The sequence below is a fragment of the Lissotriton vulgaris genome, chromosome 10 (genome assembly GCF_964263255.1).
Source record: "Lissotriton vulgaris chromosome 10, aLisVul1.2, whole genome shotgun sequence".
NCBI classification, from domain to species: Eukaryota; Metazoa; Chordata; class Amphibia; order Caudata; family Salamandridae; genus Lissotriton; species Lissotriton vulgaris.
The window spans coordinates 136,628,496-136,645,976 of NC_141698.1; the positions used below are offsets into that span (position 1 = coordinate 136,628,496).

At 39.5% G+C, this 17,481-nt stretch overlaps 1 protein-coding gene across 4 annotated transcripts in view; it reads left to right on the top strand.

The window, feature by feature from the left end:
- The window catches only part of EPN2 (epsin 2), a 475,186-nt gene extending 462,861 nt beyond the window's left edge, over window positions 1-12,325 (top strand). For all 4 annotated transcript variants that reach the window (XM_086940721.1, XM_086940718.1, XM_086940720.1 and 1 more), the window contains one exon: window positions 8,119-12,325. In XM_086940721.1, coding sequence (XP_086796847.1) covers window positions 8,119-8,450 — 332 coding nt within the window. In that variant the 3' untranslated portion in view covers window positions 8,451-12,325. The remainder of the gene's footprint in view (window positions 1-8,118) is intronic.
- Window positions 12,326-17,481: the final 5,156 nt, after the last annotated feature.

Consider the following 17,481-nt stretch of genomic DNA (forward strand, 5'->3'; position numbering starts at 1 on the left):
TTAAATCATACAAAGAGCGGATTAACCGCTAAAAACACGTAAACACTTACGATTTAAAATTCATGTATAAACACTAGTTAGTTGGTAAAATTCCATTTAAAATATTTTGATTATTAAAACATAAAAAATAAAGGAAAATAGTACAGTTAATGCCTTTTAGTTGTATAGAGTTGATCTGGCTTGAGGAATCTGATTCTTTTACTTATTTTTGCTTTGAAGTGAATGTCTTAGCATTTTCTGAATCAAGTTCTGTATCTTTCCTTTCTAGCGCTTTTGTAGCTAGTCTTAACAGCTTTAGGGATTTACATGCCAATTGCACTGTTGACCCTCCTAAACATTTTATTACTGCGGATCTGCATGTCCTGATCTGCTCTTTTTTCAGCAACGGCCGCAGCAGTTTTTTCTGTTCGGATAATAGTGCCGGGCAAATACAGAGTAGGTGGAGCACTGATTCGTCACCATGTCCGCAAAGGCGACAATCCATTGAGAGCCAGGTGCGTTTCCATTTAGGAGTTAAATCTTTAGTGGGATACACTCCCTGTCTCAGTAGAATTAATTGCTGTTTTATACGGTTTGCGAAGTGTTCCATAGGGATAGGGTTGTCCTTCACTCTAACCCTTAATTCCTTCCTAAGGTGGTCTCTCCATTCAAAATCGGGTATAACCTACCAAATGTATCCAAACATGTTTGTCTGCTGCAACACCAACAGACTAGTCACTGTTTATGGGAGGAATATTTTACTGTTGATGCACAGTATGTCTATCTACAACCATGCATACCGCGAACAGATGTTTACCGGGTAAGTAACATTTTTCTTTTACTGTTCCCCAATATGACCAGTTCTTCCCCAGAGACCGCATTTCAATATGTAGAATTTAATTCTACAGCTCTTGTTTGCTACTTTAATCTTTATCAGTCACTGAGCATATGTTTGATTGACTAGTTAAACTATTGAATTTAAGCAGTTTAAATACTAGCCACATTTTACATCTTCTAACCCTTCCACCTTTCTAGCTTTGACTACACACAAGCCTTTGTTGGCTTCAGAAAAAGTATTCAGATTAACTCTTGAGTTGAAACTGATTGTATTTTCAAAACTGTTTTTGTCACTGCATGGCAAGCAAGTGCTGGATATGAAACAATAGCTATTGGCTTTGCTAATGTTTTTTAGCCATGTTGTACAGAAGTGTGGTTGTGGTGCAGAAAAGTTTCATTAAAATTAAGCTGTGATGCACTAGCTGTGTCCGCGTCATAGCACTTTTTTGTGATGGCAGGTGGGTGGTGGCAATCAACATGGACGAGCGAGGGAGGAACCAGACATTGCTGGGATAAGCAACAAGTACGAGAGAAGAGGCAAGCAACACGAGTCTGGGCTTGTAACCTAGATGAGGGAACGAGTGTCATTGCTGGTGGATGGGAGGGCAGGAAGGGAAAATGCAAGACTGAGTGAGTGGGGAAGCACTATGGCTTGGCCAGTGGTGTCTGCCTCATAGTGCTTTTTTCTCACTAGTATGGTTAGGGCCAAACAACAACAAAACGTAAACGTTAGGAGGGGGAGCAAGTAATATGGACAAGGGAGGGAAGATGGGTGGGAGGAACACTGACATGGCAGACGTATGCAATGAAGGCAGCTGAGAAAGACACACTCTGGTGCAGTGCTTAAACAAAAAGAAAAAAGTAGTGCCTAAAAGCAAGCAGTAGAAGGGCACAAGTAATGTGTCCAGTTTCTAGGGAAGAGGCAAACACACGAAGAGGAAGGAAGCTTACGGCAGCTGACCAATAAAAAGCAGGCAAATAAGAGTGACAATAAAACACACCAATAGTGAGCAATGGGTGGCCTCTAAGTTCACTTTCAAAATGCAAAAGGTCTTGGAGACAGTTTACTCGCTGTCTAGCCTATATCTAAAAACCTAAGCTACTCCATCACCCATGGGAGGGCTCGTGTATCCCCTTTTCGTATTAGCTAAATGCATGCATTGTTCTCCGAACACCTTTTTGGGATTCTGGTACATACAGGTTGATAACTTCAGCAGGCCATTTGCCCCTCATGAATTTTTTGTTATGTATCTTGGATTTGTGTTTGTTCGTCATGTTTACACAGTCCCCTTGTGATTCCTAAAACTGTGTGCCGTCTCTGTTTTCAAGGATACATATTGACAAGAGTCAAAATGGTCTTTTGTCCTTGTATTTGATTGTTTCAAATCGTTTAGACATGAATCCTATTGGGTAGTGGAATATGAGGTACACGAAAAGGAGGTAGCTCATTTGGCATTGAGTGAACCCAGATTACTTGAGTTCCAGGGTGATGCATTCAAGATCAACTGAAACAGTCAATTTCGCTTTATCCTCCTGCCAGTGCCTCTCAACTCCAAGCTGGTTCGTTCACAGGTTGCAAAGGTACTAGGTGTGTAACTTGATTTTAGTGTTAATTGCTATCAAAATCATCACAGAAAAATAGTCTTTTATGCATAAAATTAGTTCTTAGATTTGGTTGCACAAGCATTAATGCGAAGACACCAGAATTATTCAAATGAAAAAGGTCTGTCCCTAAAGAGGAAAAACTCCATAGTAGTTTATGGGGGGAAAATACTTGGCCCATGGAATACAGCATCTCATTATAGCTCCATAGATATCACTGTTGATAAAGAGGAGTAAATTAAACACAGAGAACCAAGCCATCCCCAGAGTTCTTTTCTGTAGGTCAGTAATCTCCCTTCAACTCATTTCTTCGCACAAGATGCAAGAGAGTTGCCATACCACTTGTCAATAGTACCTAGCTGTCTTGATTTCTAACACAAAAAGTTCAGGAACAGTATTGTTATCCATTTCTACGCATTCGTGGAGTGATTAATAAAAAAATTAGCCCACTCAAGTCTTTTTCTAACTTTATAAGAGGGTGAATTGGGAAAATATATCTCAGAGTATCCAACCACTGACACATCATTAATCTCAACAATTTCTCTCACATTCACCAGTCCACAAAACTAAAACGCGTTTTTCTCAGTAAAAGGAGATTATGCTTTTTACGAGCAAACTCGCAAGCCACAGAAATGTTTTTGTTGTAATGTACCTTTACTTAATACACCCTCCCTACTGAGGTTCTCTCCCTGCTGCTCAGCCAGTGATGACATCAGATGGAATGTTGATTGTGTTGGTTTGGATGAGTATGTCAGTTGGTGTGGATGGGGCTGAGCAGTGGAGAGCCTGCACCTGGTGGGCCATTCCTATGGATCTAACTACATCTGGTCACCTGTAACTATCAAGAGATCTAAAGAATAAAGTAGCGATCCTATTACCTACTTCTCCTGGTCTACACCTCTTTCATCATTTTAACACTGGCGACGATTCAAAGAACCCATGGAGCTACCTTGGACTGATTTGATTTTTAAAACTGAAGCAGATGAAGTAGCGGTTTTAATATGGATATAAAGACTTTGAACCAAAAGACTTATAGACTTCAAGTAAGTGGAGTGGATGAAACTAGGCACCCCTTATGCCCCACCAGTGACCCTGCCAACGGTCGCCCTTAACTATATTGTGCCAGTTTCTGTTTGCTTGCTGATTTTGGAAAATGACTGACAGTCTATGTTATATTCTATCATATAACAGCTTTGAGGAATACTGCCCTTGCGTGCTAGAGCGTTTGTCTGAAGGTGCAAAATGACATTCCTACAATGTCTTTATGGCAGTACATGTTGGATTTTCCTTTTTCCTGCCTGCCAACAAACTGTTAAGCTTAACATTAAAAGACAGTGTACTGCGTCATGTGGCATGAGAGTTTGACCCCTGAACTACCGTTTTTTGAGACATAAAAGAAGATAAGTCTCGTTGTGCCAAAAGACATCGCATCAGCCCGAAGGTTCCTTGAACAAATGTTTTATGTCATTTCAATCAAGCACTGTAAATGGGACAGGTTTCAGGGTACAAAGAAGGTCTTTGTTTTCCTATTGCCCTGTTGTGACTCGTTCGGCTGACAATAATTGACAGTGCTGAATCGTGCTAAGGAATTGGTATGAATTGTGGTGATTCCTGGATTGAATTGGAAGCAGCTACGTGTACCGGCAAGACAAGCAGACCCCGCTACAGAGAGAGAGAGCAACACTCTGTGTGAGCAGGTGATGGCCTTTGTGAGCCACAGTTTGGCACTGCAACCGCTCGTACTTGTGGAAAAAACTTGTGTGAAGGAAACTGGCACGTCTTTAACTGATAATGAAACCTCTGCTTTGGGGCATGATTATTTCCGGAAGAATTTTTGTGTCTTTACTGGGGTGAGTCTACCTTTGAATTAAACGCAAAAAGCGTGTTTTAAATCTGTTGTGGAAAACGGCTGCGCAAACTTTAGAAATTAAAACTGTACACGCGCTACTTCATTTTTCATTCTTCTTTTCATTTCTGCCTAAGGTCGTTGTGAGCTCTAACGTAACGAGAGCCATCCGGTGCTACGTATGGTGCGTGCTGCTCCATGTTTTTTCACTTCCTTGAAAGTTTTGTAAACGTCATCATCAAGTGCATCGTGCACCGTCCTTTTGTGAAGTAGTCCTGGTGAAGAAGTTTTTTATTGGACTGCATGGTTAGCCTCACATATGCCCCCAGTGGTGATGCCTCAGCAATGGAGTCTTCGGCAATGAACTTCTGGCCCGGCAAGTTAATTGACGTAGCTTTAAAATGATTTCGAAAACGAACTTGCTAAGATGGTGTTTTGACTAGTACAATCTTTTCTCATCGAAATGACTGTGAGGGAAGGACCTCGGGTGAGACAACGCTCACCGCAGCTACATAATTGCTGTTTGCTTAATTTACTTGTGTCATTATATTTTTTTGGGCTTGTGTCTATGATTTCCATTTTTACATATTTAGGCCAGCACATGTCCTGGATTTAAGAATACCCATAGTATGTGCTAGTGTGTTTTGGGGTTTAAGGTTACCCTAGATTGTCATGGGTTTAAGGATACCCTAGATTGTCATTGGGTTATGGGATACCTATAATATGTTAGTTTTGGATTTATGGTTCCCAAAGGGAATTTTGACTGTATTCTGGGTTAAGGGTTACCCTGGTTTGATTTATGTATTGGACTGTGCGTTATTGATACGCACATAGAGTATTTTTCGGACTGTGTGTTACGGGTGCACACGTGGGAAATTTACCTCTGGTGTAACTTTTCCTATTTGGTTTTGCTGTTACCCTGTATGTGGTTAATGCCTCTAGTAGGTGTTTGGTCTGTGCAATTTGGTTATGCACGTTGAGTTTGGTGATTCTAATTATTTATTTGCTTTGGGTTTAAGCTGACCATAATAATGGTTGCTTTGGCTTAAGGGATACCCATATTGTTTTTTTTTAGTGTTTTGGGGGTTTTATTACCCTGTCTTAGTTGGGGCTGTGTCTTTCCATTTCTTTTGGGTAGCCCTGGTTCTTTCTTTGGTTTGTGCAGTTGGGGGTTGTAGATCCCTCTTCTGCCACAGTTGTGTGCCTTCGTTTGTGGTGCATCTGGCTACTCATGATTGTGCCCATAGTTTGGGACGTGAGTTTTGTGGATCGTTTCCACTGGTCTTGAAGTATGTTTTAATTAACTTGCTTTCTTTTTGTTTGTGATCTTTATGAAAGGGAGATGGGTGTAGTATTTGAGTTCTCATCCTTCTTTGTTTCTCCTCATTTGTATGTTTGGCAACTTTCATGCATTTGTTGTTGTGATCACTTTAGCATGGGGATGATGTATAATGCTTCTTATTATTGCATCCTCTTTTGTCGGAACGTGTGTTTTATCATCTTCACATGTGTGTTTGTTTTCTATCATTATAAAGCGGGGGATGTGTTGTAATGTACCTTTACTTAATACACCCTCCCTACTGAGGTTCTCTCCCTGCTGCTCAGCCAGTGATGACATCAGATGGAATGTGGATTGTGTTGGTTTGGATGAGTATGTCAGTTGGTGTGGATGGGCTGAGCAGTGGAGAGCCTGCTCCTGGTGGGGCATTCCTATGGATCTAACTACATCTGGTCACCTGTAACTATCAAGAGATCTAAAGAATAAAGTAGCAATCTTATTACCTACTTCTCCTGGTCTACGCCTCTTTCATCATTTTAACAGTTTTCCATCTAGAATCTAATTCTGTTTATTCTGCCAGTAGATTGTGAGCCGGCTCCAACACTATTTGAGCATCTAACATTTATGAAATTGCTTGTACAGCTTCACTCCAAAACACCACAGTTGCTGGATATTCCCATAGTAAATGTTTAAACTCGGTACATGTGAAATGTGGGCATTTTGGATGTAATAAATGTACGTTGTGTGGTGCGATAAAGCATCCTGGTAATTATCTGTTTTGAATTAATAGAAAGTTTGAGTTCACTGGGACACCATTAGTGTTTGTTTAGGTTTTCAGCCAATGCTCATCAGAGTTGATGACCAAGTTGAATATCCCATCTCTTCGAGGCCTAAATATATCTGGTAGCGGATTCTTTTGTGCAGCATCAGTTAAATGATTCTATTTAACTTGTGATATCCTCCAGCCCTTATTATGTATGACGATATGATATTATTGTAGAAAGCTTCAATACCCATAATCCATTTAGCAACCATTGCAGCCTGGACATGTGCTTACTGTTTTATTAGGGAAGTGTATTTAACAAAATTCTTTTTAAGGCATAAGATGCCCCTCTTACCAGGTCTTTTGTTGGAATAAGTTCATCCTCAACATGTTTTCAAAACTACTTATGAATAAAGTTTGGCATTGCAGATACCATTTGCCATATCTCAATACATGGCTGGTCTTGCCTATAAGTTTTACTTGGGTGCAACATCTTTCCATACTGCTAATATACAACTTGCAGTAGTATTGACTTTCAAATAAATCTGGGAATTTCAGTACATATTGCCCATTTCAGAGAAGTGTATCCTTTCCATTGCTTCATGTGGGTTGTGGTCATTACTGTCCAGCCAAAGAATTACATGTTGCAGTTGCACAACTTGAAAATATTTCCAGATTCATGCACATTAAATCCTCCCCATATCTACAGGAATATATAGCCCTTTCCACCTTGATGTAATGTCTACAAAAGTGCTTCCCTCCCAAAAAAAACAAGCACACCAGTCTGGTAAGTAAGCTTCTCCTCCATGCAATGAACACTAGGAAATATATAGATACATTTAGAAAGTATAATTTTTGCTAACTTGATCCTTTTGCCATTGAAATTGTGACAATGAAAGTAAAATCTTTCTACTTTCTCATCATCCAGCATGCCAACCATATTGGTGGTTTGCCCCCCGAGATCTGTAAATGTTTGTTCCCAGTTGTTTAGTAGGTTGGCTGTCATACCCTGTGCAGTATCCCCTAGAGGAAAAGCTTCAAACTTGCTCTGGTTTATCCAGATCAAGAATATGTAGCCTCTCCAAACATTAACCTTTGAGTCCCTCATATATAACACACCTTGTTATATTTGTTTGTGTTTAACAGTCTTTTCACAGCCCTCCCATATTTCACAAAGCCCAAGTGTCTCTATAGTTTCTTTAACTATACCCAGGATATTGAATACAATTTTTTCTTGGTTTCCATTGTTGCACTCGCAAATCCCCACCCTATTCATGACATCGTTGTCTAACATATGATCCGGCAAATGTTCATGTTGTTCAATAATTTACAATAAATACCTATCGGACAACCATTAGACTGTGTGCAAGGCAGAATGTCAGATACAGGGGTGGTCTTCTGGTAGAGCTACTACATAATCTGAAGGAAATAATGAATCATGTACTGATGATTAGAATGTTGATTGAAGTAACCTGCCATCTCTCCATCTACACACATCTGTTAGCTTCATAAAATTGACATGATTAATAGGCTCAATGAACCCAGCAGAGTACCTTGAACTGTATACTTTGACCAGAAGCCAGTACAAACAGTGTCTATTCTCTAAAACATGGCCAAATTTGCAATGGCCTCACACCAGCCACACTGCCATTTTGTGGGCTATTTTCATTTTCTGATTCTCACCCTTTGGGAGGCAGCGATACGCAGGCCTGAAAACTGTGTCCAGAAACATGGAGTTTGCAAGCGCTACAGCACTGGCAAGTTGCAATGAGCGTTTTTCAATGGGTATAATATTCTTTCTTTTTCTTTTAGGTGCATCTGCAGCAGCACCTCCAGTCAATCCTTTTCAGGTGAACCAGCCTCAGCCCCTGACACTAAATCAGCTGAGGTCAAGTCCGATGATGGGAGTTAGCCAGTCTTTCAATGCAATGCCCTCTGTGAGCATGGAGTCAATGCAGCACTCTTCTATTGCTGCTGTAGCAGTGCAACCTGTTCCAGCTATGGGGAACATGGCGTCTGTCTCCAGGCTGGGACTGGCCACGAACATGTGTATTGGTGGCTCACTGTCCCAACCGCTTCATAACACTGGACTGCCTCCATCTGCAGCTCAGTCTATGAACACGACTAACCCTTTCCTCCTGTGAAGACTCCCAACTCTACAACATTTTGGATTGTCTTCAGCTGATGCTGGTTGTCCAAGAAACTGAACAAACCCACTTTCAGAGGCATCATCAGAGAGGAGACTTGAACTAGATTTGCAGTTTACAGTTTTGAACTTCAAAGAACTTTGTGTTTTACATGCTCAATTTAACTAGCCTTTTCTCCAGAAGATCTCCTTCTTTTGTCATCCTGGGGCAGAATGTTGTCTCATCAAATTTAGATTGTCTGGCTTTGGTATAGGTGATAACTCAGTTACGTAATTCTTTTCACTTTTAAAGATGCACCTGCCTCTTGTACCTTAACTCAAAGTTTAATACGAGTCAGTAGCATACTGGACCCTCCATTTAACTTAATATTTTGGTTGACCTTTTTCAGTTAATCATTTCATAGGAATATTATTACTTTTTATGCTAATAGATGGAGGTTTGTTATGTACAATATCATTTTCTCACCTACAGTGCTTATTTTTAGAAACATTCGAAAACTACAGGAACACTGAAAACTGCTTTTCTCTAGAAATGTTGCCAGATTGTCACCCAACTTTCTTGCTAGAGTTTTTATTTGAAAAAAAAGCATATTTGTATATCAAATAATGAAAAAATGAAGCAATTAAGAGAAAGAGGCTGCATACAGTGCATATGTTAAAAACCTTTTAATGAGCTTTTAGCGTGTAGGCTGCCACACCTCTTCAGTATCGACTGAAACGTGGCATTTTATTCAGATCTTGCTTTAATTTGACTTGCCATGTGAGTTATATTTACAAAGTAGAAGAGCAAATTTTAATGAAATTTGGCTACTTTCACCTAGTTTAAGCTACAATCTACTACATGTAGTTATTTTTTGATACCTTTGCACATTCTGATTTACTAGTTTCATATTTGATTTTGCAGATTTTTACCTACCGTACTAGTCATATTTGCTAATATTTTTATAATGTTATTTAACAGTTTCATTTTGTGGTGGAATTTTTATTAGGTGTGGCTGAAATGTATTGAGGAAGCCAAATCTTTTTATTGTGCCCACTTATTTATGGTTTTAAGCGACTTGTTAAGGTGAAAACATATTTTTAAAAAGGGAAATTTGGACACTAAATGTAATTACTTTTCCTTTAATTTGGTATTTGAAAAGAATACAGTTTCAGGCAACGTTTAATAGTTTTGCAAAAGTAAAACTTTAGATATTATGTGATTCTTGAGATTTAAGACTTTCAACCAGCTAAGTTTTACTTGCTTTTTACTCTTCATTCTCTGTGCTTAAATTATCAAATGTAAGCACTTTTGTCTTTTTAGGAGGCATAATGAAAGTTTTCGTTTTATTTTCACTCTGCGGAGGCAACTTTCAGCAAAGTTATATCGGAAGTAAGTGCCACGTGTTAATAGATTATAAATATATATGCTGGTATCATTTAAACCTTCTCTATCGTTTTGTTATCAACACTTCACTGTGCCCCTGTTGATACGTTGATGTAAAGAGGTTTAAATAGTGTTTATGTACCTTTTTCTTTGTGGGCAGATGTATATAGGAGTCATATCAAAACAGTAACCTAAAAGCTGCAAATGTGTTAGTGCTAAAGACATGATGTACCATAGTGGCCTTCCCTGATTACGTATTGTCTTTCAAAGTGTCTGGACAATCAAATGCATGAAAAAAATGGGTCTCATAGCAAATCCACATTCTTTACTAGAGCTTTCTGCTTAATTTCTTGTCCATCTTTTCCAATCATTGTTTCTCTTCCATGTGCTGCTTCATTCACTCTCATTTCTTTTCTTGTAATGTCTTGTCTTATTATTGCACAAATTTGTCTTGTTCAGTCATTCATACTTTTTTCCTAACATTTACATGTTTGCACTTCCTCTGTTTTCTTTTTGTATCCTCCACTTACCTGCTTTTTTCCAGATAAAATGTATTTTTTTTTAATTTACTTAATTCTCAAGGTTAATCCTGCTTCATCCCAAAGATTTTTCCCTTATTGACTTTCCTTGAATTTGTCCAAATTATTTTTTGACGCTTTCACCTGCCACCCACAGCAAATATGCAAACATGCGTTCCTTTCAAATCCACCAATAGTATCATAACTTGATCTGGGGAAGAAGGTGATTATTCTAAATAGTGTTTGCACGCCAATCTTTCATTTCATGGAAGTTGTCATGGGTCAGTAGAGCAAGATATCTTCTGTGTACTTATCAAGTAATGTTGAAAGGAATTGCAACTAATGGGGAGTGCCCAGAACTTTGGTGTTAGACTTAAACTGTTTCCTGCCAATTGTTGAGTAAAACAGCATATCTGCAAGTATATATGTTTACATGGAGTGCGTTCCCACCCCAATTTTGTTCTGTATCAGGATTACCAGTTGAAAATGCTAATATTTAAGAGAAAATGCATAATTGGTTAATACAATACTGCATTTTTCAATGAAGGGGTTGCATTAATATTACCCTTAACAAAACATTGTGTCCCTAGGTTATGCGCTTGAAGGTATGCTTACATTTCATAATAGCAAATCATTTGCAGTCATCGCAACTAACAATTCCTTTGACTAAAAATCACCACTATACCTTCCATGCCACATACTGTGAGATCCCGTCATTAACACACGTTGTAGTGTATTTGAAGTTTTGGATAAAGAAAGTTGAACGGTATTGCACACAACTATGAAATGTGCAGATTATTTGATAACATTCCAATATTCAGCTCCTCAACCCTAAGGCTTTTTAACTCTACTGTAAATCGCACAAGGATTCACAATTATATGAGCAGAGCATCAAAAGAATTGAAGAGATTTACCAGTTACTCTTAGATGATATTTCCTTTAAATTTCAAATTAGATAATTTCCTCAAAGTGTTGAACAATTCATACAATCTGATGGTATTGAATTTCAGAAGTACTTTCTAAAATTATCATTCACACGTTTTCTGCTTGAACATTGTTGAGGCTTTGTTTTGATCTTCTGAGTGAAGGCATGCTTGACTAAAAAACAATGTATTAATACCCTGTAATCTCCATGTGGCTTGGTAATTAGAGACGTCCTCTCTCATGCCTTTCAAATAAATGTTCAAAATGAATGCCATACTTGTACTATCACCCAATCATAATGGAACTTGGAGATACATTTTTAGAGCAACAGTCACCTGTCATTTGATAAAAAGCCAATTTTTAAATTGTTTTTTTCTTAGAAATAAGGTGCTTTAGTTGTAAATTGCACAGCCTAAAGTAGCCTTACTGGCCAACAAGGCCAACCAGTAGTGTTAATATTGTTTTCTATGACTTATCCCTTCATTTTGTAAACCTAATCAGCTCCACCAAAAATAGAAATATACATGCAGTCAATTCGATAGTGCCATTTAGGAACCAGAGTGTGTAACCATTGGGTCCCCCTCATATGCCAGGTTATGCCGAATGCAAGAGCAAGAACCACTGTGATAGTTGATGTAGTGGTCATAAATGCTAGACCCCTCCAACTATTAGCCATCTTTGCTCACATTCACCACGACTAATATCATTGTGTATTCAGATGTTGGGATTTGTGACATTCACTTTCCATGGTACAATATTGAACAGCAATTGAAACTTTAGAAATCTTAACGCGACCAATCTATCAAAACGTTTTATATATCTTGGAGCAGGCTGCTTTTTTGTGCATTTGTACTGACCATTGATGTTTTACTGTATAATATATAATTTATCATCTGTACTATTGTATCAAACAAGCTTATGTACTGTTCTGTGTAATGTCTTTGTTTTCCTAACCAAGGACTGTTACATAAAATGCAGTGTGATGTTTAATTCCATCTACATTTCACACGTGAGCAGATGGGGCTTGAAGGAGCAGTGGTTGGAATTAAAATGGTATTGTTTACATTGCAGAGTCAGTCTTTGTTGATGCCTTTGGCTTTCAATTAACACACATTTTTAGTCAGAGTAGTGAAGTGCTCTAACACCCTATGGTCTCTTGATGCAAAATTAAGGTAGACAAAACAGTGCAGAGAACTAAATAAGCAGAAAACCAGTTTGGAAGAGCCATGTTTTAAGAGTTTTCCTAAACAAAACAAGTTTGGCAATAGATTGCATATTTCTTGGGGGGAGGTTCCAGATGCCAGCTTTTTAAATAGATGAAGCCACCTTCTATGGAACCCAGGGATGGTTAGAGAGAACGAAGATGTGTAATAGAGGTTTGTGGATTGAGTGTATTTTATAAAGCCTCTTAAAAATGGTAATCAGGACCTTCCCATACAAAAAGCAGTGAACAGTACAGCGAGACCTGACAATTACCATTTAGGAATGGGTTTTGCCAGTGTAGTTCTTGTTGTATAGGTGAAATGCATTGGTTACACAAGGGACCAGTTGCCCTGCTTGCGGCTCGTGTTTGTATTGACTGTAGTCTAGTAAGGAGAGAAATCTCTATCCTGAGAGAAAGGAAATTGCAGTAATCCAGACATGTCAAGAGTGGCCGACACATTGCTATTTATAGACTTTAGAACATAAAGGTAGTGCGCATAGGTGACAGTAGTGGAGTGTTCATGATGATACTACTGCTGAGACTAGGCTATCCATCTCCATGGAAGCGTCTATATTAACTCTCGATTTTTTTCAATGGGCCAAAATCTGTGGGCCAGAAGGAAAGTTGCTTTGGGCTTTGATTCCCACCAGTTGTCATGATTTGTGTCAGTGTTCAGCTTCAACCACTGGGAGTTCATCCAATTGTGGATCTCCACGATTCGGTTCTATAAAGCATGGATGGCATTTCAAGAGGAAAGGAAAACTAAGTCTAATTTGGAGTTGATATCCTCAGTATGGATGTAATGCCAAAGGAACATACCAAGGAAGCCAGTTGTCTGTAACAGATTTTGTAAAATTAAAGAAACCAGGCCTAACTTTAAAGGGCACCACATGGAGAAGAGCTTAAAAGGTTAGAAAGTTTAATCATCATCATCAACAAACTTTATTATGATCACACAGATCCTAAAAAGTATACAGCACAGGTTGTTTGTCCTTTAAAAAAGATAGATCAACAATACAATTAAATGATAGGAGTTAAAAAGAAAATCCATAGAAACATTTATACAAATTCAGAATAAAAAGGCCCCCCAAAACATTTGAAAAAGTTCCACATGCAAAAGCAGCCAAATGTATAATTAAAATTACGGTGCTAAGATCTCATATTTACACAGCCATTAATGAACAGTTACATACAATTCAGGTCTAGCAACACTTTTCAAGACGAGGTGTCTCCCATACTTATTTTTCTGCGCCTAATCCAAAGGGCATGCCGGAATCTAGCAAGACCAAATACAGTAGATTGATGAGTGTCAGTACACAAAAAACTTAGGCCCTCTAAGTAATGCCCCCGTTCTGCTAGAAAACATAGCAGGACAATCAATTTTTTCCTCAAGGAGTGGTAGCTCGGGCAAAAAATGAGTAGATGAAGTATGGATTCTGGACTACCTTGGCATGCAGGGCAAAGATCAACCAAGTCATTATTGCTAGACCATTTTGAACAAAACAGTTTGATGGGAAGAGATTTGTAGCAAAACTGCAGAAAGAGTTTCCATGCCATCGGCCAAGCAATTTCGTCGATGGTTGGCTCAAAGAGCTAAGAACATTTAAATGTAAGAAAGTCTTTGGTCAGGGTGGATTCTGAAACTGTAAAATCCTCTTTGAGAATTGATTTTTGATCTTGGGTTTCGCCTCATGTTTTCTGGGTTTGTCCAAAAGGCATCCATGCCCAGCTTTACTAGGGCTTTCCGTAAGGTAGTAAACCAGTTTGTTGATGCCTTTGGGAAACTTAGGAGGTCTAAAAATCTCACAGTAAGACTCAAGCTCTTCTACAGTCCACAACCTAAACCAAAACATTATCAATCGATAGATTGCCTTGTGTTTCAATTGTCTATGCGCCAGATCCATGTACAAGGGTTTCGGTGGGGTGCTAGGGGGGCGTTCAACCAGGGATCTTTTCCACAACTGTTAAAGGCGATATATTTCCTGTCCCTCACAGCTCTACACCATACAATATATTGCCCAAAACCTTAGAATTGTAAATTTCGGGTGCAGGTGCAATCTGCTGGGACAGTTTTTCTGTGTATCTTATTAATATGGTTACATTAAAACATTTGATGCAACTTAGCCTTCTCCTTGTGCGCATCCCAGTTTACTGATGGGGATACACAAATTCCTAAATAATCAAATACGTGAACTTGTTCGAGAGAAGTGCTACCTGCCCGAATGGATCTGCTGGGATGTTTTTTCCCTCTCATTGAAAATCACGTATTTTGTTTTTTCCTCGTTTAAGAAAAAAACCCTATCATTCCAAAACTTTATAAAAGCATTTAAAAGTTGTTGGAGGCCCTGGGGAGATTTGGAAATTAAAAGGGTGTCATCCAATAAATAACAAGGCAGGGATTCGTCTATTGTTTATTTTCGGGGCATCGCAGCCATCCCTGTCCAAGACCTCAATGACCCCATTAATAAATAAAGTAAAAAGAGTGGGCGCCAACACACATCCCTGCCTCACTCTATGGTTTACAGGGAGGGTGTTGGTTACTTCATTATTTGGGCTTACCTGGGCTGAATTAGAAGCATGTAATCTGATTAAAATATTTAAGAGATTTGGAGGCAGGCCCATTTCTTTCAGTACTCTCCACAGCTTTACCTGGGGCACTGAGTAAAAAGCTGTGCGTAGATCGACAAAGAACACATATAATTTTCCCCCTTTAACATCCACTTCCTTCCAGTAGATGCAGATGAAATGAAAAACCTGGTCTAAGGTACTGACTTTGGGATGGAAGCCCACTTGGAGATCACTTAGGATATGGGACTCCGTCAACAATTCTTGTAGCCTCCTGGGAACTTGTTTACAGAAGATCTTTTGGAGGGAATCTATTAGGCTTATCAGCCTATAGCTCGATGGCTCGGTTTTGTCGCCTTTCTTGAAGATGGGCACAATTTCCCCGACCTGCCACGATGTTGGTACAAGTCCCCCGGACAGAATCAAGTTTGATGACATGTTTCTGTAGTAGGGATCTCTGTTATAGTCATAATCTGTGAATAGTCCCGCCCATGTGCGTGGACCCCGGAGCAATCGAAATAGTCTCTTAAGTAGTCTTCTTCTGCAGTCCTGCATTGACACTTAAGAGAAAATGAAAGACAAATAATGCAGCCTGAATTTAACAAGGCTACATTGGCCACATAATATAGAAATTTACACATTTTACAGAGTTTCACACAGAGAAATTCTCCTTCACAAAAATCCTTTATCATGATAGAGAGGAAGGGTTGGACAGACAAGCCCCATAGGCTGCCATTATGTGTCTAGAAAAGGGATACTGTGCCTTTAAGGAACCCTCCAGAGACCCTCTGTATCCCATGATGCACAGCCAATGTCAAGTTACTTTCAGTTCTTTTTTCCGGCTCCTGCTAGCAGGACCCTGGAGCATTGAGCTCTACCTTTATTGGTATTACTTCAATTATTCGAGCTTTTTTGAGCTAATTAGTGTTTCATTCGACGTCTGGGGCCTTTATCTTCCATTTGCTGCTTTTTTTGAGCTGCTAGCCCACCTCTTTCCTGTCGAAATGCCAGCTTTATTCGACAAGTGCCCTGAGTGTGGTAGGAAGACCCACACAGAGTATGCATACTGTCTTCCATCAACACATTGTATTGTATTGTAATTGCATTTATATAGCGCTTACTACCCCTGACGAGGCGTCGAAGCGCTTTTTCGGCGGGTAGCACGCTACTCCGGGACCTACAGAGGATTAGTTTTGAATTAGTATAGTGAAACATGCAAGTACATTTTAAGTGGTGGATATGTTAGTCAGTTATTTGGATTTGGAATGATAGCAGAAGGATAGAGTAGGACAAAGGTTAGTATTTATTTATCGCTCGCTTGTTTACGCATGCTATTCAGGGAGCCTATAAAGGATTAGTGGTGAATTAATATGTTGAAATATGAGGTAATTTCAGTGGTGGATATTAGTGTGTTACTTGGCGTGAGAAGGATAGAGGATGGATAAAAGGGAAGAAAGATTTGTATTCATATAGCACTTGTTACCCCTGAAGGGTGTTGAAGCGCTTTTTTGGCGAGTAGCACGCCACTCCGGAACCCATAAAGGATTAGTGTTGAAAATTAGTATAGTATAAATATGAAGTAATTAAGTAATGTGAGTAGTAGATATGTTATTCAGTTATTTGGCCAGTATATTAGTATAGTTGAATATGGAACATGGAATTTGAGAAGTGAACATGTTATTCTGTTAATTTTGATAGAAAAAGGATAGTGGAGGGATAAAAGAGTGAAGGATTTTTTTTTTTAAGAGAAAAAGGGCAGCATTTCAGGCCCTAGTCCCGACCAGTCTCGAACAGGCCCAAACAGGCAACTACCCTTGTCCTCTCCACCCTTAGCCTTGACGCCCGGGCTGAGACGCCCTAAGCCTGGCCCTTTTTGTAGCCCTAATAATCAGGTGACCCCTTCAGCCAATGGGAGCCCTAGCCCTAACACTATCCAATCACAACACTAGCCCTAACAGCCAATGGTACAAGTAGCCCTAGTCCCTACTTCCAATAGAAAGCCTAACCCTACTCTTAGTCCCACAACTGGTCCAAAAAACCAATCACACCAGAAGCACTAAATCGCTACTTCCAATTAAAGGTCTAACCGTAGCCCTAGTCCCACCCTACTCCCAACAACCAATAACATAGGAAGCCCTAGTCCCTACTTCCTATAGAAATCCGAACCCTAGCCCTAGTCCCAACCCTGCAATGATTGAATCACAGACCGAGAAACCAATCAGAACCCTCAAATACCCAGCCAATGAGGACATTAACCCTAACCCAATAGAAACACCAGATACAACCACCAATCAGTGTACACATGTGCCAACCATCATCACACTATATAAGGTCCCAGCAACCTCAGACAAGGTTTGCTGGTCAGGGAGTTGGAAGCTGCTTGCTCCTGTTCAGAATCTCCTAGGAGACAGACAGGCTCAATCCACAACCCTGGACCTCAGCAGGCAAAGGC